The 26609-nt window shown below is 46.6% G+C and overlaps 6 protein-coding genes and 1 long non-coding RNA gene across 14 annotated transcripts in view; 4 read left to right on the top strand and 3 right to left on the bottom strand.

Moving 5' to 3' along the window:
- LOC126569300 (E3 ubiquitin-protein ligase Ubr3) overlaps positions 1–973 on the top strand; it is a 19753-nt gene extending 18780 nt beyond the window's left edge. For all 4 annotated transcript variants that reach the window (XM_050226310.1, XM_050226300.1, XM_050226293.1 and 1 more), the window contains one exon: positions 1–973. This exon is cut by the window's left edge and continues 330 nt beyond it. The gene's annotated coding sequence lies outside the window, so the exon portion shown is untranslated.
- Positions 974–1369: 396 nt separating this feature from the next.
- Positions 1370–5362, top strand: LOC126569352 (protein 60A-like). The gene is made up of 8 exons (XM_050226379.1): positions 1370–1799; positions 2161–2369; positions 3469–3655; positions 3746–3900; positions 3986–4080; positions 4160–4342; positions 4425–4559; positions 4647–5362. The coding sequence occupies exons 1-8, from the start codon at positions 1543–1545 to the stop codon at positions 4770–4772; spliced, it is 1347 nt and encodes a 448-aa protein (XP_050082336.1). The 5' UTR covers positions 1370–1542; the 3' UTR covers positions 4773–5362.
- Positions 5363–5561: 199 nt separating this feature from the next.
- LOC126569103 (CD9 antigen-like) lies at positions 5562–8641 on the bottom strand. Its single transcript, XM_050225938.1, has 5 exons — positions 8022–8641; positions 7703–7897; positions 7463–7636; positions 7149–7364; positions 5562–6747 (listed from the first exon to the last, which is right to left on the bottom strand). The coding sequence occupies exons 1-5, from the start codon at positions 8085–8087 to the stop codon at positions 6595–6597; spliced, it is 804 nt and encodes a 267-aa protein (XP_050081895.1). The 5' UTR covers positions 8088–8641; the 3' UTR covers positions 5562–6594.
- A 774-nt stretch (positions 8642–9415) lies between these two features.
- Positions 9416–15798, top strand: LOC126572837 (uncharacterized). The gene is given in 7 exon segments (XM_050232553.1): positions 9416–9429; positions 10254–10316; positions 10318–10852; positions 13446–14035; positions 14136–14350; positions 14455–15251; positions 15358–15798. Coding segments are annotated over 7 exon segments (2271 nt in total). The 3' UTR covers positions 15415–15798.
- On the bottom strand, positions 10790–12918 carry LOC126581764 (carboxypeptidase B-like). The gene is made up of 4 exons (XM_050245646.1): positions 12570–12918; positions 12230–12418; positions 11454–12121; positions 10790–11340 (listed from the first exon to the last, which is right to left on the bottom strand). Exons 1-4 carry the CDS (start codon positions 12799–12801, stop codon positions 11098–11100), a joined length of 1332 nt encoding a protein of 443 aa, XP_050101603.1. The 5' UTR covers positions 12802–12918; the 3' UTR covers positions 10790–11097.
- Positions 15799–16911: 1113 nt separating the features above from the next.
- LOC126572427 (uncharacterized) lies at positions 16912–18132 on the bottom strand. Its single transcript, XR_007607959.1, has 2 exons — positions 17617–18132; positions 16912–17319 (listed from the first exon to the last, which is right to left on the bottom strand). It is a non-coding gene; the product is annotated as an uncharacterized LOC126572427 (long non-coding RNA).
- On the top strand, positions 17350–26044 carry LOC126572407 (transcription factor SPT20 homolog). Of its 5 annotated transcripts, none has more exons than XM_050231729.1 (6): positions 17352–17659; positions 18151–18222; positions 18294–19124; positions 19286–20451; positions 25277–25507; positions 25582–26044. In XM_050231729.1, exons 1-6 carry the CDS (start codon positions 17632–17634, stop codon positions 25696–25698), a joined length of 2445 nt encoding a protein of 814 aa, XP_050087686.1. In that variant the 5' UTR covers positions 17352–17631; the 3' UTR covers positions 25699–26044. The 5 variants fall into 5 exon arrangements, with proteins under 5 accessions (XP_050087657.1, XP_050087686.1, XP_050087667.1 ...); XM_050231720.1 differs by lacking the exons at positions 17352–17659; positions 18151–18222; positions 18294–19124; positions 19286–20451 and adding exons at positions 21703–22007; positions 22499–22570; positions 22642–23472; positions 23982–25207; XM_050231700.1 differs by lacking the exons at positions 18151–18222; positions 18294–19124; positions 19286–20451 and adding exons at positions 22499–22570; positions 22642–23472 and having other exon boundaries at positions 17350–17659; positions 23982–25507.
- The last annotated feature ends 565 nt before the right edge of the window (positions 26045–26609 follow it).

The raw sequence follows: 26609 nt of genomic DNA, 5'->3' as shown, positions 1-26609 counted from the left end.
ACTTTTGTAGTTAATACCAGGAAATACCAAAAATATGTCCTGCAGTTTCTTCATCGTTATTTCCTATCGATTGCTCCCGCTGCTTCCATAGTTCCTCATTCTGTAGGACCGATTTCTCGATGTACTGATCGCAGCCCATGTTACCTACTGGTGTAGGTTTAACCTATTTCAAATGAATGCTTAACTGAAATTAAGCAGCTAGCTTGATTGCAAAGGAAAAGATAATCATTACCACCTTGATTTTTAGGTAAAACGAAAGATCTGTCCCCGGTAGATCTGGCTATTTCTCATTTTCACAGGGCGACCGTAACTTTAAACCGTAAATTAAGGCATATTAAGAAAGGGTATACGGGTGAGCTTCTGCACTTGGAGAGGGGTGGAAAACACTTCTATAATTATAACCAAAAGTCTTATGTAGAAATTCATCACTCCTCCTTTCTTATTGCCTTAATTTAATCGTCAATTTTGTAACAATTAAATGAAACAGAAAGGGTTAAAGGCTAAATATGCGCACGTATATACTCATATGCGAATATTCGAATGCAGTGTGGAGCGATGAAGAGTATTCGGACAGGAGTAGGAAAACATGTTACAGGAAATATTTGCGTTGTTCAGCGCATTTAAAGCGAGGCGAATAACAAAAATAGTCACAGTTTTGTGCGAAAGCGGCAAGGCTAGCTCGATTGTACTACTAGCACAATATAACATGAGTTTGACGAGAAAAATATGTATAAGGACCCATTTGGTTAAAAAAAAAGTAACCAACAACGCGTGAAAATTAAAAAAACAGCTTTGGGGAGTATGTATTGAAAGAGATTGGCAGAGAACAAGTGTGTAAGCGTTAATTTTTGTAAAGTTAGCTTCGTTCGGATCTTTTGTAGCTGAATAACGAAGCGCCGCTGTATTCTTCCATGCATAAAATATAACTAAATTGATTGTTATAGGCGTTTTAAAGTGCACGCTTACTGGATAATAGGATATTTGATGATTGTCATTGTGATGATTGTGATAATTGGGTAAAACAATCGATCTGGCCCGTGAACTTTTCATCACTTTTGGTCTAACCTAGAGTCTAGTGCAGAAAATCCTCCGTTCTCCCTGCTTCTAATACCGGGTGGTTTCTGAAAGATACATAATTTGCTTTGATGTACGTTCGTTAGTTTTAAATTTGTAGTCTCCACATCAACTCGTCCATTGTTCAGCTTCTTTACCCACTATCCCTCTTGATTGTCAAAACTAAAATCCAATATGCTGGTGAAAAAGGGGTAACCTGGGCAAAGGGTTACGGTAGGATGGCACACACACCATCGCAAAAATGCGTCGAAAATGGCACCAATACATGCGCAAAAGCCCTGTAAACAGCAGCAAGATTTCCTTCCTCTTAAGCTCCAGCATCCGCATCCGAATAGACATTAATTCGGAGAATTTGAGTGGCGGGTGAGCGAATTTTCCCAAGCGGGGAGCTACGCACGAAAAGGTGTGCTATTGTACAGATTTTCTTATCGCTTCCCGGGAGAAACAGTTCGTGTTCAAAGCTGGATAATGAATCGCAATAGAGTGTTCCCGCTGGTCCTCCTAGTGTTCTGTGGCTGCTATGCGCTGCTGTGGTCGCAGGTGGCGCACGCAGGCGCGACAACCAGCTCCTTGTCCGGTATTTACGTTGATAACGGCATCGGGCAAACGGTGCTGGAGGACACGCTGACGATCGACGAGCAGCAGGAGATCGAGAATGAAATCCTGAACCTGTTAGGACTGCCCGGACCACGGCCGGCCGTGCGTCATCTGCACTCTTCGGTCGGGTAAGATCGGATCAGAGTCTCACCGAACGGTGGCGGATGAGGCGTCGGGGAATCGGCATGCATCGGCATGCTGCACTTGCCGCTCCCATCCTTTCCATAGCGGTAACCATGTTCCGAGTGGCGCGCGTATGTTTGCTCTGTGCGCATGCAACACCCTTCATCCTCGTCGCCGCCAACACCAGTAGCGCTCCCTTCCAGTCGTCCTCAGTCGATATACCTTTCCTCTTTTTTCCGATTTTGCCTCACATATACTCTCTCTCTCTCGCTCACTCTCACTCTCGCTCCTTCACTCTGGCGTCTCTCAACCCTTTCCCCCCCACTACCAACACCTGCTCCTACTCTATTTCGTGTATCATTTCAGCAAATCTGCGCCTCAATTTTTGCTCAATGTGTATGATCAGCTGCAGCAGAATGTGGAGGAAGAGGAGGAGAAAGGGAACGGTGGGACGGGTGGCTATGCACGATCGCGCAAGGTACGCAGCATCTCCTCCAACAGCGACATTCTGATTACCGAGGCCGATCGTAAGGCGATCGATGAAAGCGACATCATCATGACCTTTCTGAACAAGAGTAAGTATGTTCCACCTGTAAGGTTTCCGTTCCGTTCTTGCCCCGTTCCTTTTTTTATTCTCTCGGTCGCGTTGTACTGGAGTTTACCTAGGTCGCCAGCGACAGAAACGATTTGATAGAGTATTTCCGCCTGTTCTTTTTCTTCTCCATAGTACATCAGAACACAAATTTATCTAAAACCGATCAAAATTCTGTACAAATAGCTGCTAACTCACGGTTCGAATTCGATGTTGTGCGTACTAATAGAAATGGTTCAATAGGGGTATGTGATCATCTTTCTTTCTTACTTGATAATGCGATTTCACCCGCATTCCTACTATCTTTGCCGTACAGGAATGGAAATGTGCCCTTTATGTTTTATTCAGTTTAACCGTTTTGCGTAGTCAACTATTTCAAATGTCCTTTCTTAAGCAAACCAATTCATATTCCGTGAAACATGTAGGCACCTTAAATGGACACTCTCGCACACCCAAAAGGTGGCGATTTCGATGTTGAAAGTGCACGTTTCCAGCTGTACGTCGTAACAATAATGCTAACGATTATTTTCCTTTAATCCATTCTCCGCTTCACTAACAGCATTGCTCCGTCAGATGAAGATAGGCTACAGGAGGAAGGCATAATGCCATGGTTCCTTTGTTGATCTCTTCTGATCCGCCATTAGTTTGTACAGCTCCAATCATCCCTTCCCAGCACGTAGTTAACTACTTAGCGCGACCATGCTCGTTGGATTGTGGATGTGTAGGCCCACCACTAATTGGTTAATCATGCAGGCATGCTGTGATGCTGAGTGCTCCACCCTGGTATGGATGTACGGCTGCGACGTATGAGTATTTGGTAGTGTAGTAGCATGCGCGACATGAACATATCACTCCTGGACATGGACATATCACTATCTAACACTCCTGGTTCCCATCGCTGACGCATCTTCATCGCAATGTTCCACCCGGGGTACGGTAGAACAATTTTCTCATCTTGCAAATTCCAGACAGCAGCATCTGCATTGCCTGGTGTAATGTTTAAACCGAATGGCTAATAGTAGTGCCCTTTTCTCTCTGTACCGCCTCTTCGGTTCGGCTGAACACTTACCATCCTGCACCAGATCATCATGGCAGTGAGGTACGTCACGAGAAGGGCCGCCGCCTGTGGTTCGGTGTGGCCAACATCGAAAACGACGTGAGCGTACTGATGGCCGAGCTCCGGCTGTACCGAAAGCTCAATCTCAACAAGTACCGCACGCACAACTCCTCCCTTACGCTCACGGTATACGCGGTTACTGAATTGGATGGGTAAGCGTGACAAATCTCCGAATAACACGCAAGCAGGGGAGAGTGATCAATTTTTAACCAGCCGGCACGGCCTTTTGTCTTCTTTTCCAGCGAAAGCGAGATGACGGAAATCTCCAATATCAAGCTGACGGGTGATTACGAGGGCTGGCTAGAGATTAATGTGACCAGTGCGGTTGACTTATGGCTGCGGAATCGCGAAGCCAATCACGGTTTATACGTTGGCGCTTTTTTCGGTGACCGTGAAGGTGAGCCAGCCAGCCAGCTAGCCAACTAACCAGTGACCCTCTTATGCCTTCTTCCGCTTTTCCTTACTTTTATTCCCTGCCGTAGAACGTGAGATCAAGCTGGACGATGTGGGTTTTGTGAATGTACGTGGCAGCGACGAATATCAACCGTTCCTGGTGGTGTACGCTAACAGCCAGCAGGTGCGCGAATAGTAACACCTTCTGTGGACAATGTGTGTATCTTGAATTCTTCTTTTTTCCCTTCACAAAAAACCCACAGATGATCAAACCGATGATCGTGCAGCGTCATTTGACGCGCACCAAACGCAGCTCGGTGCAGCGCCGGCGTAAAGGCAAATCCGACCCGCGGAATCCACTGTATTCGTACACCTCGTCATACGACCACCATAAAAGCTGCCGCATCCAGCAGCTGTACGTTAGCTTCAAGGATCTGCAGTGGCACGTAAGTCCTGGACGCTCGTTCATCTGTGATCCATCGTGTATTGGCCAGTATTCTTGGTTACACCGTTCTGTTTCGTTTTTAGGAATGGATTATTGCACCGGAAGGATATGGGGCGTACTACTGCAGCGGTGAGTGCAACTTCCCACTGAATGCACACATGAATGCGACGAACCATGCGATCGTCCAGACGCTCGTACATTTGAATCATCCCACGAAGGTGAGTTAACGCAGCTGGAAAACCGATCCTTCCCTATCCCGGAAATCGATCGATTAATATTAATGCACTCTGGTGTTCCCGCTACAGGTTCCTAAACCGTGCTGCGCACCAACGAAGCTGATTCCCATATCGGTGCTTTACCATATCGATGAGCAGAACGTGAATCTTAAAAAGTATAAAAACATGGTGGTTAAAAGCTGCGGGTGCCATTGAACGGTTGAGCGAAGAACCACAAACACGCGCAGCTATGGGTGTTTCCTTGCGGCTCGCTTTGGAAGACCTGTTCGAATTAGTGGCATTTAGGAGCGCACGCGTGTTTCTCTGCTCTCGCGAAATATGATAATGAATGTAATGTGTTTTTGTGTGTACGCACTCTGGCGTATGTGTAAATGTATGTATGTGTCCCAGCAAAAATAAGCTTCCCCGTCCCGCAAAATCTACGGCCATGCCGCGTTGTCATGAAAGAGGATAGGATATGCCATTGAGTTTTCTCTCAAATTGATATTTGCATCTATATTATCGACGGAAGCACAAATCGCTCTGTGTTAGTTAAAGACTTATTCTTCCATTTTCAAATCAAACCATCTCCATTAGAAGCTTACGGCGCCAATGGCCAGCAGACGAGTTGCAATAGCAGCCGACCGAACAAACACAAGAACTTGTATTATTGCTAGTGCATTATTTGGTTTGGTTTCATTGTAAATCGACTTGACGGAGGTCGACTTATTCGATTGCAGCAATTATTGTGAATGTACTCGAGAATTGGAAAAATAATAATAAATCTATCCACTCTAAACTCTGAATGTGACTTTAAACGAATCGATTATTGTTGGTAGCGTTTTCCATCAATAGTTTCACCAGTTTCCTCCCCAGTTTGTGCTCCTTTGGAAGGATTTCGGCGTCTAACAGCTAAATGAGAAATATATTTAATTTTTTCGCAGCTCAGCAGCTGGCAGGCGGTAAGCAATCGGAATTTTGTGTTGCGTTAAAACTCAAAGTAAGTAAAGTTAGAAAGTAGACATATATTTATTTAATCTTTATGCTTTACTGAAAACAAAAAGCTTTTTCTTAAGTCAATTGGCGGTATATAACTCCTTTTTCGCCGTTGCGGAAAACTGTTAGCATTCACGCTTGGCACCCGCTTGTGATTGTGCCTACAGGGCTACCTAATATGCCAGGCTGTACTCTGCGAACTGCAGCAAACGAGAGAATTTCTTAGGCATAGATAGAGCGGATTGAACTAGGTACACTGGCCGTCATAAATAAAAGCCCATCTTCATTTCAGGGGGGAAGACGGTTAATCAAATAAGTGAAAAAACATTCCAGAGATTAAGAAAACGCCGGAACTAACTATATTTCGTTGTGCAAGAGTACATACGCTAATAGGCTTTTGTTTATCAGCCAAAACTATGCTTAAACTTTTGAATTTGTACAGATATAAGTTACCAGAAGCAAAAAGAAGGCTTCATAGACGGAAATAAAAAAAAACCGGAGGGGGGCATTTACTTATGGCGGCCACTGTTGTAAAATACTACCATAAAAGGATACACCTTAATTAAAAAAAAATATGAGCGCTTCTTTTAGTAGATTCTTTAAATGCCGTGTAATAATATTATAAATAATTGGTTTTGCAAACTGTCTGGCAGTCAGGTTTTCGGCGAGTTCTCAATGATTTTCTTGTGTTTTTTTAACTTCATTTATATGCATTTTCATATTTGGCTTTGGCGTGCACCATTCGTTCATCCTACTTAGGAATATGTTGAATGATGTGTTAAAAAATTAAAATAATACGCTTGTATATGAATATGAATGTTAACAAAGAGTATATCATTATCCTAATGATTAGTTAAATCAAACACATTGTCATGGCCTTGTTGTTACGTTAGAAAATCTACACCGTCAGATTCGTTAAGTAAATAAGATTCGAATGAGTTGGCTGTAATACATCAGTAGAACCGTTGCTACACGCCAGAGAATAAACGGAGCAGATAAGAATGACCAGGCACGGGGTTTACAGCAGCAGCCCCGTATCCGCTCAGTGTTTATAGTGTTCGTTTCGGCGAATTGCACAGCACAGCAGCAGGGACAGAATCAGCGTCAACAGCTCGATGCAAACGATCGCAGCACCTACGTAGCTGATTGTTTTCATGTTTTTCCGAATCGCGTCGACCAGCTTCTCCATGCAGCCCTGCAGAGGACACGCGAATCACGCAAATAGCAAAATCCATTATTAAAACTGTAATCACTGTTAAAGTTGATCGGTAGTCTGGCCAGCGGTAGGTCGAAGCAGCATAATCGCTGACAAATCTCAGTCAGGCGGCTCTAATAATAGTGCATGTTATCATATTACCCGGTATTGATGCAGAACCAGGGAGGGCATTCACTATACATCGGAAAGTACGCACGATGCGTGAGTCTATTTATAGTTGCCGAACGGTACATAAATACCGCGGGCGTCGCTACGGGATCGTGCCGCGTTATCTCACGCGCTCAATAGCAGGGCTCAATGTGTAATATGTGAGCTTGGATAAATTTCCAAAGGTTTCAATTCTATTATGGCCTGAAATCGGTAAGCTGAGGCATACTTACATCGGCAAATATTTTCGTCGGTTTGGCCGTAGTCGCATATTCAATTCGGCGGGCAGCTTTGCATTCTTCGGGTGAGATGTGCGAGCTACAGCACGTTTCCGGCACGTTGTAGCTTATCGGTAGCTTACCTAGCTCAATGCTGGGCGTCGGTCTTTCCACGTTATTGTAGGCGCTGGACTGCCAATCGTTTGGGCCTTCGGCACCGCAGCATTGGTACTATTTTAGGGGGGCGCGGGGGGCGGTGATAGAAAGCGAATGGAATACAAAAAGTATTGCGACAAAATCTGGCGCGATCGGCGGTGTGCCACACTCACGTGCTTCTGAATAGCGTCGAGTGTAGCGGTACGAGCGGGAATCACACCGTACTGTGTCTGCACCGAATCCTTCACGGCCGAGCGCACCACATCGTCCAGCTTGGTAGAGTTTTGGAAGGCCCAAAAACCGGCCGCCAGTTCCGCCACCAGCACCATCAGCAAGCAGCAGAAGAACTAATGAAATGGATGGCGGAATTAGAACGGAATAGGAAGACCTTAGCGCCATAGCGCGACACTTACGGAGGTGAGCATCCATTGGGATTCCTTGAATGCGCCGCAGCAACCGAGAAAGGCGACCACCAGCATAAGCCCACCGACGGCCAGAAATATGTACAGGCCGATCGTGTAGTGCGTCTCATTCTGCGTCATCGAGATCAGGAACGTCGGATCGGACAACATCCAGATGGCGAGCGAGACGATGAGCAAACCGACAACCTACAACGTCGTCCAGGACCATGGTTAGGGTAGGATTAAATATTGGGTTGAAAAACCGGGTGGTGTGGGCGGTAGGAATCTGCTCACTCGAACAGATGTGCTCGCTGGTGGTCTCCATACTTACCAGGAACAGCAGGTTCACCAGTACCACCAGGTACTTCACCACCGAGCAGCAACCTTTGATGGCCATTTGATGTTTTTTGTGCTATTTCTTGTGCTGATTGTGCTTGATTGGTAGCGTAACGCTGGAAGTTGAGGGCTGAGCGGCCACTGCAAGCCACTTGCGTCCGTGTCGCAGAGTTGATGACGATAGGGGCTGGTGCGGGACAGTTTTCCAAAAGCAGTCGTTTGATTGACACGGCCAAACCTATACGGTTGTACAAAGTTGATGGCGTTTTATTTGGCACAAATGGGGCAGCTGGGGGCGCCCGTATGTTGGCTTGACGTTGCTTATAAACAGCGGGGAGTTCCTTCCAGTTCTTTTAAACAGAAAGATTTTATTTCCTCAGCAACTACGCGCACAAAATTCACCACATTTCCACAGCACGCCCGAGTCGAATGAGATTTTTCTGCCTTCTTTTTTTTGTGACGCTGTCTCTACACACACCGAAACTTTATGTTGCGCTACCGAAATTCACTTTTATGTTGAGACGTAAAAACGGTAAAAACGAAGTGTGGGCCCCACCCATTCGCGAGGTGAGCTACCCTAAAAAGCGCTATTTTTATTATAAAACCTATTCCAATGTTACATTACAACATTAAGACATGTATTTGGGAAGGGGCAAAGGGGTCAACATGTTACATTTAATCAGTGAAAATCTATACTAGCCTATTACTTTACGTTTACCCCTTTTTACCGTTTTGTTCAACTTTTTCACAGGGTCATAATTTGAAAACATAAATTAAGGGTTAAAGTCGGAGACAGACGACGACGAAGCGTAATCTCTGGCCGCAGAAATCATAACGAGATATGTTGATTGCAGCATAAAGGCTCATAATTTTCACGGTCAATAAATAGCATTGCTAAAACAGAAAGGCCGCTAACTCCTCTTTGTAATGTAAAAGAAGCGCAAATGGCGAATTAAAGTGTTTGGGAAATTCACTCATTATGTGACCATGGCTCAACTAGACGCGAGCCCAGCAGCGCAGGTAGACTGCGAAAACGTAAACAAGGTCGTAAGCTAAAACAAAACAATCAACGACTACGCTGCGAATGGCTATACCAAAGCAGAAGCACAGTCACTGCGCTGCGCCGCATATGCCCCCCCCACCCCCGAAATTCCCGGAATGTATCTAGGTCAAAGACGACTCGGGCTCGGAATCGGTCATCGCCAGCTGCGATAGCTGAGCGTGATCGATGGCGTCAAATCAAAACAATCAACAACTACGCTGCGAAAAGCGTACAAAAGCAGAAGCACAGTCACTGCGCTGCGCCGCACTTGCCCCCCTCAGTTCTCAATTCCCGATTCGCCGATGGCTGAGCGGTCGATGGCATCTCGCTATACAGTAATGGTCAAGATGGCCGTCCAATTGTTTGGCGAATCCCTTCATTATGTGACCATGGCTCTACTAGACGGGAGCCCAGCAGCGCAGGTAGACTGCGAAAACGAAAACGAAAGCGGAACCAAAAACAAAACAATACAACAAAGGATTGAAACTAGGTCAGAGTCGATTCCAAGCCCCGAGTCGACTCCGACCCAGATCGATTCCAGGAATTTCCAGGGGGGGGAGTTCGGCGCAGCAATGACTGCGTGTTGTGCTTTGCATTTTTTTTGCAAGCGTAATGGGAGTGGAACCGTTTGGTGCTTGGGTTACGCTTGCTTTTACGCTCGGTTTCACGCACCGCGGTCCTATAATGTTTGTCACAGAAGCGTATTCGGTTTTGCAGCATTACATTCTGAGTTTATATACCAGAGATTACGCTTCGTCTGTCGCCCGCTTAAGGAATTGGCATGAGGGTGGGAAAGACTTTTGAAATTGTAACCAATGCTTTGATGCACAAAATTTACTCGCTTCCCCTTTCTTAATAGCTTAATTTACGCTTTGAAAACTGTGGCGTTATGGATGTAAAAAGAGCTGCAACTGCCCGCCTGTGGTGTGTTGTTGATATATGCTCTCGTATGCTATCGTTTCCGTGCATCCGTGACATAAAGACAACTCGTTAAATGACAGCCAATACATGACAATCACAATACCGTGGCCATGCATCGTGCGGGTGGGAGGACGGGCGCGCTGTGATTGCCAAACGGTAACAGTACGGCTAACTAAAAACAAACAAAAAAGCTCCAGACAAAAAAATAGGGCCAAAATCCGTGTGCCATTCAGCTAGTGGTGCCTTGGTTTTTGTGGTGTGAAGTTGCGCTTCCGGCGACGGGTTCAAAACAACAAAACGGAGAGCCGCGGAAGAGGCCACCGATTACCGCCCGGCTTGATGCGCCAAGCAGTGTCTTTCGGGTGTGGACTACGGAAGGACGCACAGCTATGACCGCCGAACCTAGCGCACTAACGACGACGACGACGACGACGACGCACCAGTGCGATGGTGCAGGAACGCAGTGTACCGCCCAGAGTACGGGCTCGCCACGCAACTGCATCGTTCGCGAGCTGTTGTGCTTCTTCGAGGAAGCCACCGCAGTCCTCAACGGTAGCAATCAACCGGCCGAGCAGGAGTGGGACGGGGAAAAGTTTTTCGACGACGCTAGCAGCGGGTGGGCGGGCGACCCGGACAACCGCAGTGTCGACGAGATACTGCACGAGGCCGAGCAGCTCATCTGTTCCGAGCAGCCGGTGTTCCGGCGGAACGGTGAGTGCATCGATCGCGCCCATCCGACGGCTCCGCAGGAGCTGGCATGCGAGGCCAAGCTGGCGGAGGTGTGGAATGGGCTGCTGGAGGATCTGGCTAACGCCGAGCGGAAGGACGCGGAACGGGCGGCCGTCGAGCAGCGGACGGAGGAGGTATGTTTCTGCGATTGTTTCTTTCAGGTCGTTTCTCTACCACCGTGCACCGCCTCCCCCCAGACAGACGCTCGAGTTTGCCCGAGTGTGCGCTCGTTTACTTACTTAATCACAACGGTTCCAATAATAGAAAGGGGTGACCGCTCACCGTAGCATTCCTCGTTCCAACAAACGAACGAAACGGGCACTATAACCACTAACAAAACCTAGTGTCTCGCCAAAAAGCGGCCCGTGGCGTCCACAGGCTACAGTTTGGCCACTTCTTGCGCAATCGCATCGACGAACTGCGTCGCTTCCTCGCCGGTGGGCTGGATGTGGCTTGCCGGGAGCACGAACCCGTAGCGTCCGGTATCGCGCAGCTCCACCGTGTACGCGTACTTGATGTTCAGTGCACCTCGGGCCCAGTCGTCGGATCCGCCGGCCGCCGGATACAGCGTACTGCCGGACGGTCCCACCGTGTACCGCATGCCGCTGCTGCGCTGAATTGCCTGGCCAAAATGCAAAACGAAAAGGGAAAGGGTGGGTGGGTAAAGGGTTGCAAAGTCACCAAGCCAGCCAGCCAGCCAGCCTCCTCCTCCTCCCCCCCCCTCTACCCGCCTACCTCTGCCGCGGCATCGCCGACACGTTTCAGATCGGCATGATCCGGTGGCACGACACGATCGTACCCCCACGGATACAGAATGTACTGGCCGTAGCTGTGAAAGGTCAGGAAACCCTTCCAGCGGGCCGCCGACTGTTGCATGAACTCGCTCACCGCCTTCGTTTCCGGCTCGGAGAACGGCCCGGTACCGGCGTAAATCTCCGAGCAGGGCTGCTTGGACGTACCCTGGCCGCCCCACCGGTAACCGTAGTTGCGGTTCAGGTCAACGCCAGCGCACGGTCCGTACTGGAGGCCGCCCCGGTTTTTGCGCCACAACCGATCGTACTGGTGCGAGTGCTCGTAACCGTCGGGATTGTGCACCGGCAGTATGTACCAGTCGATCGCCCGGATGTAGGCCGGCTGGTTGTCCCAGTCCTCGACCAGGTTCCCGGCGACGTACGTCACCGTGGCCGGGCTGATCCATTCGCGCGCGTGTATACCCCCATCCAGCCAGACGGCTGCGTTGGTCGGGCTGCCGTTCGAAACGCGCAGCACCTTCAGCTCGCGGCCCTGCACCGACCGGCCGATGCTCTTGGTGCTGCAGATGTCCGGGTACGTCTTGGCCAGGTACTCCATCCAGTCGTAAATGTCCTCCAGCCGGTGGTACGCCGTCCACGTCATGCGGTGCCCTTTTTTTGTGCGCCGGTCGGGAGAAACGGAACGAAAAACGAGGACGCGCGAGGTGTGGTAAACGCGGAGCGAAAGCAATCGTCGACCGGCGCTAAGGCGCTAATTACCGTTACGGTTCTCCCAGAGGTCCGTCTCTTCGGGTGACGGGTTTTCCGTATCGATCGCCCGCTGCATATCCTCGATGATCACCTCGAACGAGACGTTCGTTGAGCGGAGAAAGCATTCGGCCTGTTTGATCGTTGGCTGCGCCACGAAGATATCCACCGACGTCGCGTTAAAGTTCCACATCGAAGCCGCTGGCAGCAAAACAGGTTTGTGCGTTGCGTGCGGGTGGAGAAAGAAAGCAGAGGAACTGCATCAAGCAATACCGTAACGATGCGCGATAACCCGTTACTCGCCGTCTCCTCTCGAGAACAGAATCGAGAACAATCACGCAGTGTGCCTTACCGAATCGATCCTGTAACTCTGCCACCGCATTCTTCTCCTGTTGGCTATCGTAGGCGATGCGCCAAAGCTGGGCACCATCATACTTCACCGGTTCACGGACAGCGGCATTTCGCGTTTCTTTCGTTTGATCACTCGCCGGCACCGCCGACACCTCCCTAGCAGGGCGCACTTTGCACGATGCAATGCTGGCTAGGAGCAGTACACAGCACAGGGGCAACCAGCTGTTCGCCATTCTAGGGTGCTCTGTCCTAATGCTGAAATGGCACCGAAGCTGGATGTGTCACCGTACGGGGTTTAACCGGTCAACTGAGCGTTCCCACTGGACCCTACACCGGTCTTATAGGGTGGTACCTCGCCCCCGCCCCCTCTTTTTGGGGGGCAATGATCGGCTCCACAACCTCTTAAGAATGACGCATTTACATACGGTTGTATGGGTGAACGGTGATGCTGAACAGCCAGAGTCCCGTTGTGTTTTGCGTTTCTTGCGTTTGCCGTTCACCGCCATCGAGGGCAGAGCGGCAGAAAGCTGAAGAGGCAGAGGGCGGGAAAGCCCACCGAACTGGTACAAGAACACAGGGGAACAAGTAGTTAAACATTCCAATCTTGTCCAGATATGAAACGTTGGCTTGGGAACGGCCTCAGCTCCACGCACATGGAATACTTATTTCGCACGGAATATGGAATACCTCCCTTCCTTTCTCGCCGTTTTGTTTATGTTATTATTTGTGCGGGTAGACTTTTGTTCTTTTTTGGTTGGTTTTTTTTCTTTTTGTTGGCCAACATCGCTGAAAGTTGGCAGTCGCGCGTTTGGTTCATCGCTAAAGGCGTTAAAAAGGTTTGCCCCGGTTTGAATAACAGCATTGCTTTATTCCGTAGCCGAACAGCGTGGATGCGAGTGACATGGCCCCGTACAGCAATTACCAGCCGATGGTCAATGCCGCGACAGACAGTAACGAATTAACCGACGTCGAAGAACCGGACGAGAGTGAATGCTTCTCGGATGGTGGCACAACGATCTCGCTCAGCCAGCACAACAACCACCAGGAAGAGGCCCCACGGCTAACGGGTCTGCCTGGTGATGCACAGCAGCAGCAGCAGCAGCAGCAGCAGGAGATGGATCCCAGCTCAACACCGCCCCAAGCAGCCGGGGATGAGTGGCGGCGCGGTACGTCGATTTTGCCAGTGACCTGCGACAGATCGACGCAACCGTCACCGACCCACGAATCGCCCGGTGCCACCGGTGAGCTGCTGATGCTGTCCAAGTACCGCGAGCTGGAAAGCAGACTGCTCCAGCTGCACGAGCAGGTAAAGGACAGCGAGGAGCGATACCAAAGCCTTCGGATCCAGTACGAAACACTTGCCCAGGCGCACCGGACCCTGCGCGACCTCCACACTAGCAAGCAGGACGAGAGCGAGAAGCTGGAGTTCGACATACAGCACCTGACAAAGTGTGTCGAGGTGCTCAGGTGAGCGAAAGCGCCACCATTCCAATTGCTGCACTTCTCTCATTCTCGTCTGTCTTTTCCTGTTTTCTTTTTTTGTTTTTTTTTTCTTCCTTCCGCACAGATCGGAACTGAAAGCGGCACGCAATGAGCGCGATTTTGCGGTGGAACTGCAAGGCCTGCTGCAGTCCGAGCTGGAAGAGGCGCGCAACGACAAAAAGAAGCTGCAAGAGAGTACGGAGAAAGATACCAGAACGATACAGGACCTACAGCGGCAGTGCCGGGAGATGGAGCGCATTCTGATGCGCAAGAATCCCGATGCCATCTCGGGGCTTATCGGTGAGTTCGGTGAGGGCAGCGTGCTTATGAAACGAAATGATGAAAACGTGGAAACTTGTTAAATGAAACGTTGACACTTGTGATTCTGTATGTGTGTGTTGCAGTGACTACCAAAGTACCTCATGGGAAGTCGGAGAGTGACGGTGGGGCGTCAGTACGGCGTACACCGGAGCAAACGGAGGCGGACGGTGGCTGCATACATCACACCCGCTCGTATGGCGTGCTAGCGGACGTGCAGGCACGCTTCAGCTCCGTGCAGGCCAAGTATGAAACGCATATACGCGACCTCGAGATGCAGGTGCTGAGCTTGCAGGAGATCAACTCCAAGCTGAACGAGCGGATCATACAGCAGATGGAAGAGCTGGCTATCATGAACGCCAACACAGCGGACCAGATTGCGGTCGCCAACACGGGAACCATCATCGCCGGCAGAAGCAGCAGCAGCAGCAGCAGCACTCAGACTGAGCCGGCAGGTAGCGGGCAGACACCGGCGAAGCGACGGTCCGTGATGGTGCAAACGGACAACCTCATTGCCAAACCGTTGTCCATGCGCCAGCAGCAAACCAAGCGGGCACAGGCGCAAAACAAGGAAGATGCCCATCTGCTGGCCACCATCGGGGGCATGCGGGTCGATCTGGCGGCCAAGGAGAAGACGGTGCAGCGGTTGACGCGCGAAGTGGAGGAGTGCAAAAAGACGATTAAGAAGCTGCAAAAAAAGAAGGAAGGGCTGGGCAAGAGTGAGTGCGGCAAATCCCCGGTGCGGGTGCGCAAAAAGGTGCTGGAAAACGGGGAACCGGGCGTCGAAGCGTCCTTGGCAGTGTGCGAGGACGCACCGAAGGCGAAAACGCACGAGTTGGATCACCACCACAACAAGGCACTGCAGGACCAAAGGTTGCAAGAAGTAAGGATAACAGTTAGTGACGGGTGGGGGCGGGGGAGTAAGTTCGAATAGTAACATAAAATTTCGTTTTTGCTTTTGTGTGTTTGCTGCCTCCTTCCTAGCGCAGAACATGACAAGACGTCCGCGGAATCGAGTATGGGTTTTACCTCGAAGTTACACGTAGGCTAGCGGCCAGTGCAGAAGATGCAGCAGCGAATATAAATATGGGTAAAGAGTGCATTTCCTACCTGTCGAAACGGTGGTAGGATAGCGTACAAGCTATTTGATAAGAAACACGCGCGGCGAATCGTGTGCGATCTCAATTAGAAGTTTATTTGTAAAAGTTATGGTCAGTTATGGAGAGCGAGTATTGTTTAGTTCTAATGTAGAGCGCTATGTTGTAGATTCGCGCTTATTCTAAGTGAAGTGCGCGCCATACATAATTAGCAAAGAGCGTAATTTTCTCAGCCAGATGTTTGAACAGGATCAAATGATCCCTTTGCAGCGTATCGAAAGGTAAAGCATTGTAGCAACATTTTAATTACACTCCAATCTTTATCCAACCCTAGCTAAAGTGTTCGGTTTGGTAGTGTAGTGGTTCACTCATATTCATAGTTTCTATTCTCCTATTACTCAAATGCTAATTAACCATGCATTGCAATATTGCGCAAACCTAAAATAATACTAGTATTTCGGAAGCTTCGTTGATTCTTTTGGATTTCTGCATTCTCCTGTTCAAACATAGTTTTGTACCACGATCCAACTGCATGAATCTAATGCATGCAATTAAACGTAGTAATCTTAAAAGCTATTGATGCATAAAATCTTTTCCGTTTTCGTTAATTTTTTTTACGATTTCTGTTATGTTAACCAAATAGTTCTCTCTTAATTCTCAACTCGTAGAAACATTAGGCTCAACGAGCTCAAACAGTATTGAATGCGGCGTTAGATTATTTGATTGCGCTCTAAATGTAGTCATAACTGATAGGCCTCGTGATTTTTGTTGTGTCCAGTGAGTATTTTAAATCATCTGGTAAATGTTGCGAGAGGAAACAAATTTTCTTCTACATCACATTTTTCGCGTTTTCCCTAATCTCCTGATATCAGTGAAATGGCATTTCCAACAACATTTGTACGACGTTGTAAATAATTCCTCTTCTACCCCAATTCCCATGAGGATTGTTAATTTCTGGTCAAGATTTGCTAAATGAGAATTTTTGGCAAGGGTTATGTATATTGATGTTGATGAAGTTGATTGCAAAGAAGCTACTGATTTTAGGTGTTGGATATCGAGAAAAAGAAACTAACTTTACCAGGAATATCTCAGGAAACGTAGGTTTCCTTTTATTATTTAATGTTTGTAAACCCTTGTAGTAGGTGGTGATGATGTATATAGACAATAAAAAAGTTCGCCAATATGGATTTACTCTCGTCTATGTTTATTTGTGAAAAGCATTTTTATAATTTTCCTTCGAGAGAAAATTAGATCATTTGGGCAATTATATGTGCTCTCCGAGGAAAACAAACAAGCGAGATGAGATCACAACAAAAAGTATGTTAAATGTTGATGTACAATTTCCGAAATTGTGCATAAACTATAATTAACGCTTCCAAAGATACAAGTAGTGCAATTGAAAATACCTTTTCGAAACTACCATAAAAAAAATAAACAGCGTGTATGTTCTGAGCTACATAAAGCATTTATTCCAGCTATTCATTAACCCTTCTCTCCAGTTTCTTCAGGCTGTATCATTTTATTCGGCGAATTATTTCGGTATGTTGCTGCTTTTGATGATAACATTTGGTGGATGGTGGCTGGTGTAGTAACTGGTCGCAACAATGGTTCGTATGGATAGTGTAATAGCTTAGTTACGATGGGTATCGGTATCTTCCTTCTGTCGCTCGGAAAGCTTAATGTTCTTCGTTGAGCGTTCCATTTTCGTATCTGTGGCATCTGTGTCCTCCTTCTGTTTCTCGGGTAGCTTAATGTTCTTCATTAAACGCTCCATCTTCGCCTGTTCATATTCTTTCAAATCACTTAGCTTGAAGGTAAATTGGGGAAGGACCCTTCGACGCATGATGAGAAAGCCTGGAACAATATTAAAACAGCGGTAAAACAAAAAGCAATCGCAGAAATCAACGTGCGTTGATAAACCGCGGCCATGTTTTCTTGCACTGTGACAATTTATGCTTATGCTGATGGACAAGTGACAGTCGTCTCCGCCGCCTATACAGTTTCGCTTGGGTTAGCGAGGACTTGCTGGCTTCCGTTTTTATTGAGGAAAATGGAAACTTAGCGACATAAAAGGGTGATGATGTGTTGTGGTAGGCTTATTAGGGGACACTACTGACCGTTGCTGGATCTCAGTTTTGTACAGCGACTCACCGATAGGCCAGCACAATGTTGTACCTTGAGGATTACCTGGAGAGTGAGTAGATTATGTTTTACGGATAGCATGTGTTTCGTTCGATATTACGTAGCTAGTGAATGCAAAGGAATGATTGACTCGTGTTTGAAGCGATCTAGGCTATTCACTGAAACCAGCAGCGAATTGTAGTCACTAGAAAACAATTGAGGTGAATGACTCTGAGCTGGGACATTCTACAGGATGTACTAACCCTATGAGAAACATTGGTTCAAAAACGTCAAGAATGGATGGCGGGCGTAGGAAACGGTTGTTGAGGTTCAAGCGGAAGGATGTAGTTTGATTTTTGCAACACATGTTAATGATAAACAGATTAAATCATGGGATTAATGCGGCGAAAGTTAAAGGGATGGTAGTAGTTGATAATAATTGGGCATTATTTAAGCCGTCGACAATAATACGTTACCTAGCAACTGTTTAATACTCTTTAAAAGCATAAATATCTGATAGATCTAAAAGTATAGTCTTGTTTCATTACTCGCGATTCATTGCAGTGATAGAGCATTTGCCGCAGGAGCTCCGGGATCGTTTTACCGAGATGCGTGAGATGGATCTTGCCGTTCAAAGTAAGTGATACGATGCAGCATATGTGTATGTGCACTCTTTTAATGTAATTTAATGCATTTTCTTTTTGTAGACAACAGTGATACTTTGGCGAAACGTGCAAAAGCATTATTTGCACAATGTCGCCACAATGAGTTGTCTACTCCCGATGCAGACGCCGAGTTCGCTAATATCAGGAACGACTATTATCGCGTATTGGAAGATGCGGATGAAAAGGTCCATCTGGCAGGTCAAATGTATGATCTAGTTGACAGGTATTTGCGTCGCCTCGACGCTGAGCTATACAAGTTCAAGTGCGAGCTAGAAGCAGACCATAACGGTATTACTGAAATACTGGAGAAACGTTCGCTTGAGCTGGATAATACTACAAGCAATGGGAACACAATTCAGAAAGAGAACCGATTCTACGATGCCCACGGTCCGTTCACCCCATCGTCGACCAATCGTGTCGATAGTCGCCATAAAGTGAAATCAGAAAAGCGTCGTAATAGCCATGCTTCCTCTGGATTTAGCTCATTCGAAAAGCGTATAGCAGGGTCATCTACACCATTAAGTATTGGCTCGTCGTCTGCTGTGGCGAATACGAGTTCGAGTACCACCGCACCCCATGTACTGAATCCATCGACAGGTGGATCCGTGACTTACAATTTGCAGACATTCGGTGCTGGAAATGCTATTGCAGCAGCAGCATCTCAAGCAATTGCTCAAACTCAGCAAATGCAGCAAGGAAGGCGCACCGCTAGTTTGAAGGCGTCCTACGAAGCAATCGGCGCTGCTGGATCCCATGAATTACTGATTAATAGTGAATTGGCTGGTGCAACCCATAATGCTATACAAGCAGTAGAGCGAGAATCGAGTGCCTTCTCAAATCAGCGGCGCCAGAAAAAGAAGAATCCTGCAACAGGTAGTAAAACGCGTATACCTTACCCTTTCCCACGCACTATGTAAAGTTAAGACTTTAGATTGCTTACTTCTTGTTGCTTATCCAAGCGTAAAGGATTTGTAGTTGCTTTCCTGGTTGATGTAGCTAGTCTCATTAGCCTTTAATACATGTTCTTTGTTTAGTTTCGACAGGAGCACTTCAAATGCAGCAGCCAGTGAATCCTCAACCTGCAGCATTACATCAACCAACGCCTCTATTGCCACAACAACAATCAATTCAAGTGGAGCAAGCATCAACTCAACATCAACAGCAATTGCTTCCTACACATCAGCATCAAAGCCAGCCAGCAACAAATGTCTCAACTATTCCTTCATCAGTTGGCTCAGCAGCGCAGTTGCAAGTTCAATCACATTCAAAGGCGACATCTCATAATATGCAGTTGCCTCAATCGGGAAAAATGCAACAAATGTCTCTACAGTCACAGCAGCTGCAAAAAGCACAGCCACTGAGCCAGGGGCAGCTGCAGCAACAACCAACTCAATTACAGCAACAGCAGTTGAAGCAGCCGGCCCGAAATCAGCTTACTCAGCCTCATATTGTTGGTCAATCGACACAATCATTGCAGCAGCTTCCACAAATACGGAAAATACCATATGTACTCGGCACTTCAATGGAGAAAATGCAACGGTTGCGACAGGAATTGGAAAGTTTAAACCAAAAACAACAATTTAGACCTTTGGTGTCGGAATCATCTTCTTTGTTGCCGCAGCAACAATCACAATTGTCGCAACAGCAGGTGCCGAACCCTCCGCAACAGCACCTACATGTTCAGGTGGTACAACCGCATGTGAAACTTCAGCAAAAACCTCATAAGCAACAGCCAATCCAAATTCAATCGCAACAGCAACAGCCGACTTCGAATTTATCATCAGTTGAACCGTCACTTCAACAAACGCAACAGCATGTTCCACAAATGATTCACCAAGTACAGCAGACCTCGCAACTTCAGATGCAACCGATATCGAACAAGCAGCATCTATCGATGACACAGCTACACTTAAACCTGATAAACCAGCATCGATTGCAGCAGCAGGAGCAGCAGCGAATGGGGGCTTCGTCTTTACCGACACCACTCCAAACACAGCAACATAAAAATCAGCATATTCTTCAACCACAAACACAGGGTCGTGCATCGTCGTCCTATCAGTCTCAACAGCAGCAACAGCCTCAATTGCAATCACAGACGCAGCAATTGGTAATGCAACAGCAACAGTCGGTACAGATTGGGCACAACGTGCAGCAACAACAACCACATGCTCAGATTGTTCAGCCTGTGCAGCAGCAACAAGTTGGGCAGCCGTCTTATGCAACGCCATCGACTACTTATTCTCAAATGCAACCATTGCCACCATTACAGCACCAGCAGGCAGTGGGACAAACATCGATGCATGGCCAGCAAACCAGCGGCTTGAGTCCTATGTCTTCGATTGATACACTAGATTCTATGCCTAGCGCAGCACTGGAAACCATTGATTCCGGGATGGCTTTGGAACCGGAGAGCGAGTGGTCGTACGATCCTAATGAGCCGCGCTACTGCATCTGCAATCAAGTTTCATACGGAGATATGGTAGCTTGTGATAACGAAGGAGTATGTAGAAAGACGTTAACAATAGTGCAGGATGGGTATGAAACGGTTTCCTTCATTTTGTTTACTTATTTCAGTGTCCATTTGAATGGTTCCACTATCCGTGCGTGAACATCACTTCGTCGCCAAAGGGGAAATGGTATTGTCCACAGTGCAGCACTTCTATGAAACGAAGGGGTTCACGGAAAAATTAGTAAGCGGGCACACGTCAAATGAATGTGCACATTTCTGCTAGATTTACCACCAAGTGGTAATCTATTAAACTAAATTAAATTAAATCAATATGTAACAATTGTAAATAGCTGCGACTGTTGAGAAAATGAGGCTTCTAATTTTAAATAGCAATAGAATACCATAGCAGAATCTAGCCTCAATTATAATACCATCATTATATTATTTAACAGGTTATATATTTTTTAACAGGGTAGTGCAGAATCAAGCGCTTAGTGCAAAAGTAGGCTTAGTTTAATAGTAAATTGCTGCGGTTTTTATCCGATGTTAAATAAAACGAAAATCTAATTTGTTTGATTTTATGCTTTTGGCAGACTTTGATGGTAGCGAAAATATAGAAAAGCTTTTGAAAGCATTTGTATCATTGTATCTGTATCATTTTATTCGGCGAATTTTTTCGGTATGTTGCTGCTTTTGATGAAAACATTTGGTGGATGGTGGCTGGTGTTGTAACTGGTCGCAACAATGGTTCGTATGGATAGTGTAATAGCTTAGTTACGATGGGTATCGGTAATGTTCTTCGTTGAGCGTTCCATTTTCGTATCTGTGGCATCTGTGTCCTCCTTCTGTTTCTCGGGTAGCTTAATGTTCTTCATTAAACGCTCCATCTTCGCCTGTTCATATTCTTTCAAATCACTTAGCTTGAAGGTAAATTGGGGAAGGACCCTTCGACGCATGATGAGAAAGCCTGGAACAATATTAAAACAGCGGTAAAACAAAAAGCAATCGCAGAAATCAACGTGCGTTGATAAACCGCGGCCATGTTTTCTTGCACTGTGACAATTTATGCTTATGCTGATGGACAAGTGACAGTCGTCTCCGCCGCCTATACAGTTTCGCTTGGGTTAGCGAGGACTTGCTGGCTTCCGTTTTTATTGAGGAAAATGGAAACTTAGCGACATAAAAGGGTGATGATGTGTTGTGGTAGGCTTATTAGGGGACACTACTGACCGTTGCTGGATCTCAGTTTTGTACAGCGACTCACCGATAGGCCAGCACAATGTTGTACCTTGAGGATTACCTGGAGAGTGAGTAGATTATGTTTTACGGATAGCATGTGTTTCGTTCGATATTACGTAGCTAGTGAATGCAAAGGAATGATTGACTCGTGTTTGAAGCGATCTAGGCTATTCACTGAAACCAGCAGCGAATTGTAGTCACTAGAAAACAATTGAGGTGAATGACTCTGAGCTGGGACATTCTACAGGATGTACTAACCCTATGAGAAACATTGGTTCAAAAACGTCAAGAATGGATGGCGGGCGTAGGAAACGGTTGTTGAGGTTCAAGCGGAAGGATGTAGTTTGATTTTTGCAACACATGTTAATGATAAACAGATTAAATCATGGGATTAATGCGGCGAAAGTTAAAGGGATGGTAGTAGTTGATAATAATTGGGCATTATTTAAGCCGTCGACAATAATACGTTACCTAGCAACTGTTTAATACTCTTTAAAAGCATAAATATCTGATAGATCTAAAAGTATAGTCTTGTTTCATTACTCGCGATTCATTGCAGTGATAGAGCATTTGCCGCAGGAGCTCCGGGATCGTTTTACCGAGATGCGTGAGATGGATCTTGCCGTTCAAAGTAAGTGATACGATGCAGCATATGTGTATGTGCACTCTTTTAATGTAATTTAATGCATTTTCTTTTTGTAGACAACAGTGATACTTTGGCGAAACGTGCAAAAGCATTATTTGCACAATGTCGCCACAATGAGTTGTCTACTCCCGATGCAGACGCCGAGTTCGCTAATATCAGGAACGACTATTATCGCGTATTGGAAGATGCGGATGAAAAGGTCCATCTGGCAGGTCAAATGTATGATCTAGTTGACAGGTATTTGCGTCGTCTCGACGCTGAGCTATACAAGTTCAAGTGCGAGCTAGAAGCAGACCATAACGGTATTACTGAAATACTGGAGAAACGTTCGCTTGAGCTGGATAATACTACAAGCAATGGGAACACAATTCAGAAAGAGAACCGATTCTACGATGCCCACGGTCCGTTCACCCCATCGTCGACCAATCGTGTCGATAGTCGCCATAAAGTGAAATCAGAAAAGCGTCGTAATAGCCATGCTTCCTCTGGATTTAGCTCATTCGAAAAGCGTATAGCAGGGTCATCTACACCATTAAGTATTGGCTCGTCGTCTGCTGTGGCGAATACGAGTTCGAGTACCACCGCACCCCATGTACTGAATCCATCGACAGGTGGATCCGTGACTTACAATTTGCAGACATTCGGTGCTGGAAATGCTATTGCAGCAGCAGCATCTCAAGCAATTGCTCAAACTCAGCAAATGCAGCAAGGAAGGCGCACCGCTAGTTTGAAGGCGTCCTACGAAGCAATCGGCGCTGCTGGATCCCATGAATTACTGATTAATAGTGAATTGGCTGGTGCAACCCATAATGCTATACAAGCAGTAGAGCGAGAATCGAGTGCCTTCTCAAATCAGCGGCGCCAGAAAAAGAAGAATCCTGCAACAGGTAGTAAAACGCGTATACCTTACCCTTTCCCACGCACTATGTAAAGTTAAGACTTTAGATTGCTTACTTCTTATTGCTAAAGGATTTGGCTATGGGTGTTGCTTTTCTTTAATACGTTTATTTTTGCTTATTGTAGCTGTACTTTTTGCACTAATTCCTTCCTCTGCCAGAGAAAGCAGTTTTATGACAAAACTGGTTCGTGGCATAATCGCTTAATAGTTACGTATCTCGCTCTTGTTTTTTTTTTTTTTTGGTAGATTGCGAAGCAAAGCTACCATACATGAATTTAATACATGTCGAGTAAAAGGGCATGTAAACGCTGTGAATTAAAAAAAATGTAATGTAAAAATGTTAGTAATGGAAACGAAATAAATTCCATCCAAAGAGCATTTTTCTAATGGTTACGGTTTTGTAATTTTATTTAAAATGGCTGAAAACTGCTCAAAGCAGTTGCTTTCCTGGTTGATGTAGCTAGTCTCAATAGCATTTAATACATGTTCTTCGTTTAGTTTCGACAGGAGCACTTCAAATGCAGCAGTCAGTGAATCCTCAAACTGCAGCATTACATCAACCAACGCCTCTATTGCCACAACAACAATCAATTCAAGTGGAGCAAGCATCAACTCAACATCAACAGCAATTGCTTCCTACACATCAGCATCAAAGCCAGCCAGCAACAAATGTCTCAACTATTCCTTCATCAGTTGGCTCAGCAGCGCAGTTGCAAGTTCAATCACATTCAAAGGCGACATCTCATAATATGCAGTTGCCTCAATCGGGACAAATGCAACAAATGTCTCTACAGCCACAGCAGCTGCAAAAAGCACAGCCACTGAGCCAGGGGCAGCTGCAGCAGCAACCAACTCAATTACAGCAACAGCAGTTGAAGCAGCCGGCCCGAAATCAGCTTACTCAGCCTCATATTGTTGGTCAATCGACACAATCATTGCAGCAGCTTCCACAAATACGGAAAATACCATATGTACTCGGCACTTCAATGGATAAAATGCGACGGCTGCGACAGGATTTGGAACATGGTTTATTTAAAAATCAAAAACATGTAAACCAAAAACAACAAGTTAGACCTTTGGAGTCGGAATCATCTTCTTTGTTGCCGCAGCAACAATCACAATTGTTGCAACAGCAGGTGCCGAACCCTCCGCAACAGCACCTACATGTTCAGGTGGCACAACCGCATGTTAAACTTCAGCAAAAGCCTCATAACCAACAGCCAATCCAAATTCAATCGCAACAGCAACAGCCGACTTCGAATTTATCATCAGTTGAACCGTCACTTCAACAAACGCAACAGCATGTTCCACAAATGATTCACCAAGTACAGCAGACCTCGCAACTTCAGATGCAACCGATATCGAACCAGCAGCATCTATCGATAACACAGCAACACATAAACCTGATAAACCAGCATCGATTGCAGCAGCAGGAGCAGCAGCGAATGGGGGCTTCGTCTTTATCGACACCACTCCAAACGCAGCAACATGTCAAGAAACAGGAGCAGCAGCTGCAACTGCAACATAAAAATCAGCATATTCTTCAACCACAAACACAGGGTCGTGCATCGTCGTCCTATCAGTCTCAGCAGCAGCAACAGCCTCAATTGCAATCGCAGACGCAGCAATTGGTAATGCAACAGCAACAGCCGGTACAGATTGGGCAAAACGTGCAGCAACAACAACCACATGCTCAGATTGTTCAGCCTGTGCAGCAGCAACAAGTTGGGCAGCCGTCTTATGCAACGCCATCGACTACTTATTCTCAAATGCAACCATTGCCACCATTACAGCACCAGCAGGCAGTGGGACAAACATCGATGCATGGCCAGCAAACCAGCGGCTTGAGTCCTATGTCTTCGATTGATACACTAGATTCTATGCCTAGCGCAGCACTGGAAACCATTGATTCCGGGATGGCTTTGGAACCGGAGAGCGAGTGGTCGTACGATCCTAATGAGCCGCGCTACTGCATCTGCAATCAAGTTTCATACGGAGATATGGTAGCTTGTGATAACGAAGGAGTATGTAGAAAGACGTTAACAATGGTGCAGGATGGGTATGAAACGGTTTCCTTCATTTTGTTTACTTATTTCAGTGTCCATTTGAATGGTTCCACTATCCGTGCGTGAACATCACTTCGTCGCCAAAGGGGAAATGGTATTGTCCACAGTGCAGCACTTCTATGAAACGAAGGGGTTCACGGAAAAATTAGTAAGCGGGCACACGTCAAATGAATGTGCACATTTCTGCTAGATTTACCGCCAAGTGGTAATCTATTAAACTAAATTAAATTAAATCAATATGTAACAATTGTAAATAGCTGCGACTGTTGAGAAAATGAGGCTTCTAATTTTAAATAGCAATAGAATACCATCGCATAATTCAGTCAGAATCTAGAACCTCATTTATGATTGTGGCATATATTGTACAGGGTCGCGCTGCGCCGCACCATAAACAGCTTTTATTCCATCCGTAGGTAGTATATACTGTATTTCAAATTATGTATTCTAATTTCTAAAGTTGATCGAAATAAACGTTGTATGTTTGATATAATCTAAGTGATGTAATCGATTTGTTGAATGATTTAGTTACACCTGACTACTGCCGTTTGGCGTCCATTCACTTGGAGCAGCTTGCTTATTCTCGACAACGCATAACACTAATTTGATGCCTCGCTATGTTGATCGCTGGTGGTACGATTGATTTGAAACCAGCATTACAACATATGGCACTTGCCGTAAAAGTATGGCGCGCGTTGGCCCTGCTAATTGGTACGCCTCGCTGTTATGCGCTCTCGTTTCCTCGCTTCGAGGGGTCCCTGATTCGCGCTGTGTTTGCTATCTCTGTCCATTCCTAAATGTCACCAACGAAGACGCACACAGGGCACCTAAACAGACCATCCTTTTCGCTAGGGGTCGCGTTTGCTGTTCTCGGAACCAGGGGGTGTTTTGATGGCGGATGCTCTGGATGCTGCGAGGGTCTGCCCGTGCGGCACGCCCGATCGGTTGCCCACAAGAGACCAAAAATAAAAGCCGCCCCCAGCACCCCTTCCTTCGCTGTGGCCCAACGAATTGGTTGGGCCGGGTGCCAAGCGTAGTGAGTCAGCCAGACTAACCCACCCGA

The sequence above is a fragment of the Anopheles aquasalis genome, chromosome X, assembly GCF_943734665.1.
Source record: "Anopheles aquasalis chromosome X, idAnoAquaMG_Q_19, whole genome shotgun sequence".
In the NCBI taxonomy this organism is placed as follows: Eukaryota; Metazoa; Arthropoda; class Insecta; order Diptera; family Culicidae; genus Anopheles; species Anopheles aquasalis.
The sequence above is the reverse complement of the archived record's forward strand: the minus strand, read 5'-3'. Positions and strand labels throughout refer to the sequence as shown.

Coding starts and splice junctions, on each gene's coding strand:
- LOC126581764 (XM_050245646.1), bottom strand. CDS start 12,801: ATGGCGAACAGCTGGTTGCCCCTGTGCTGTGTACTGCTCCTAGCCAGC. Junction 12,419..12,569: donor AGAGTTACAGGATCGATTCG/GTAAGGCACACT, acceptor TTTTGCTGCCAG/CGGCTTCGATGTGGAACTTT. Junction 12,122..12,229: donor CCTCTGGGAGAACCGTAACG/GTAATTAGCGCC, acceptor GCACAAAAAAAG/GGCACCGCATGACGTGGACG.
- LOC126569352 (XM_050226379.1), top strand. CDS start 1,543: ATGAATCGCAATAGAGTGTTCCCGCTGGTCCTCCTAGTGTTCTGTGGC. Junction 3,656..3,745: donor GCGGTTACTGAATTGGATGG/GTAAGCGTGACA, acceptor CTTCTTTTCCAG/CGAAAGCGAGATGACGGAAA. Junction 3,901..3,985: donor TTTTTTCGGTGACCGTGAAG/GTGAGCCAGCCA, acceptor TCCCTGCCGTAG/AACGTGAGATCAAGCTGGAC.
- LOC126569103 (XM_050225938.1), bottom strand. CDS start 8,087: ATGGCCATCAAAGGTTGCTGCTCGGTGGTGAAGTACCTGGTGGTACTG. Junction 7,898..8,021: donor TGGTGAACCTGCTGTTCCTG/GTAAGTATGGAG, acceptor ACGACGTTGTAG/GTTGTCGGTTTGCTCATCGT. Junction 7,637..7,702: donor CCCAATGGATGCTCACCTCC/GTAAGTGTCGCG, acceptor CCATTTCATTAG/TTCTTCTGCTGCTTGCTGAT.
- LOC126572407 (XM_050231700.1), top strand. CDS start 17,632: ATGTTGTACCTTGAGGATTACCTGGAGA. Junction 22,571..22,641: donor GATGGATCTTGCCGTTCAAA/GTAAGTGATACG, acceptor TTCTTTTTGTAG/ACAACAGTGATACTTTGGCG. Junction 25,508..25,581: donor TAGCTTGTGATAACGAAGGA/GTATGTAGAAAG, acceptor TACTTATTTCAG/TGTCCATTTGAATGGTTCCA.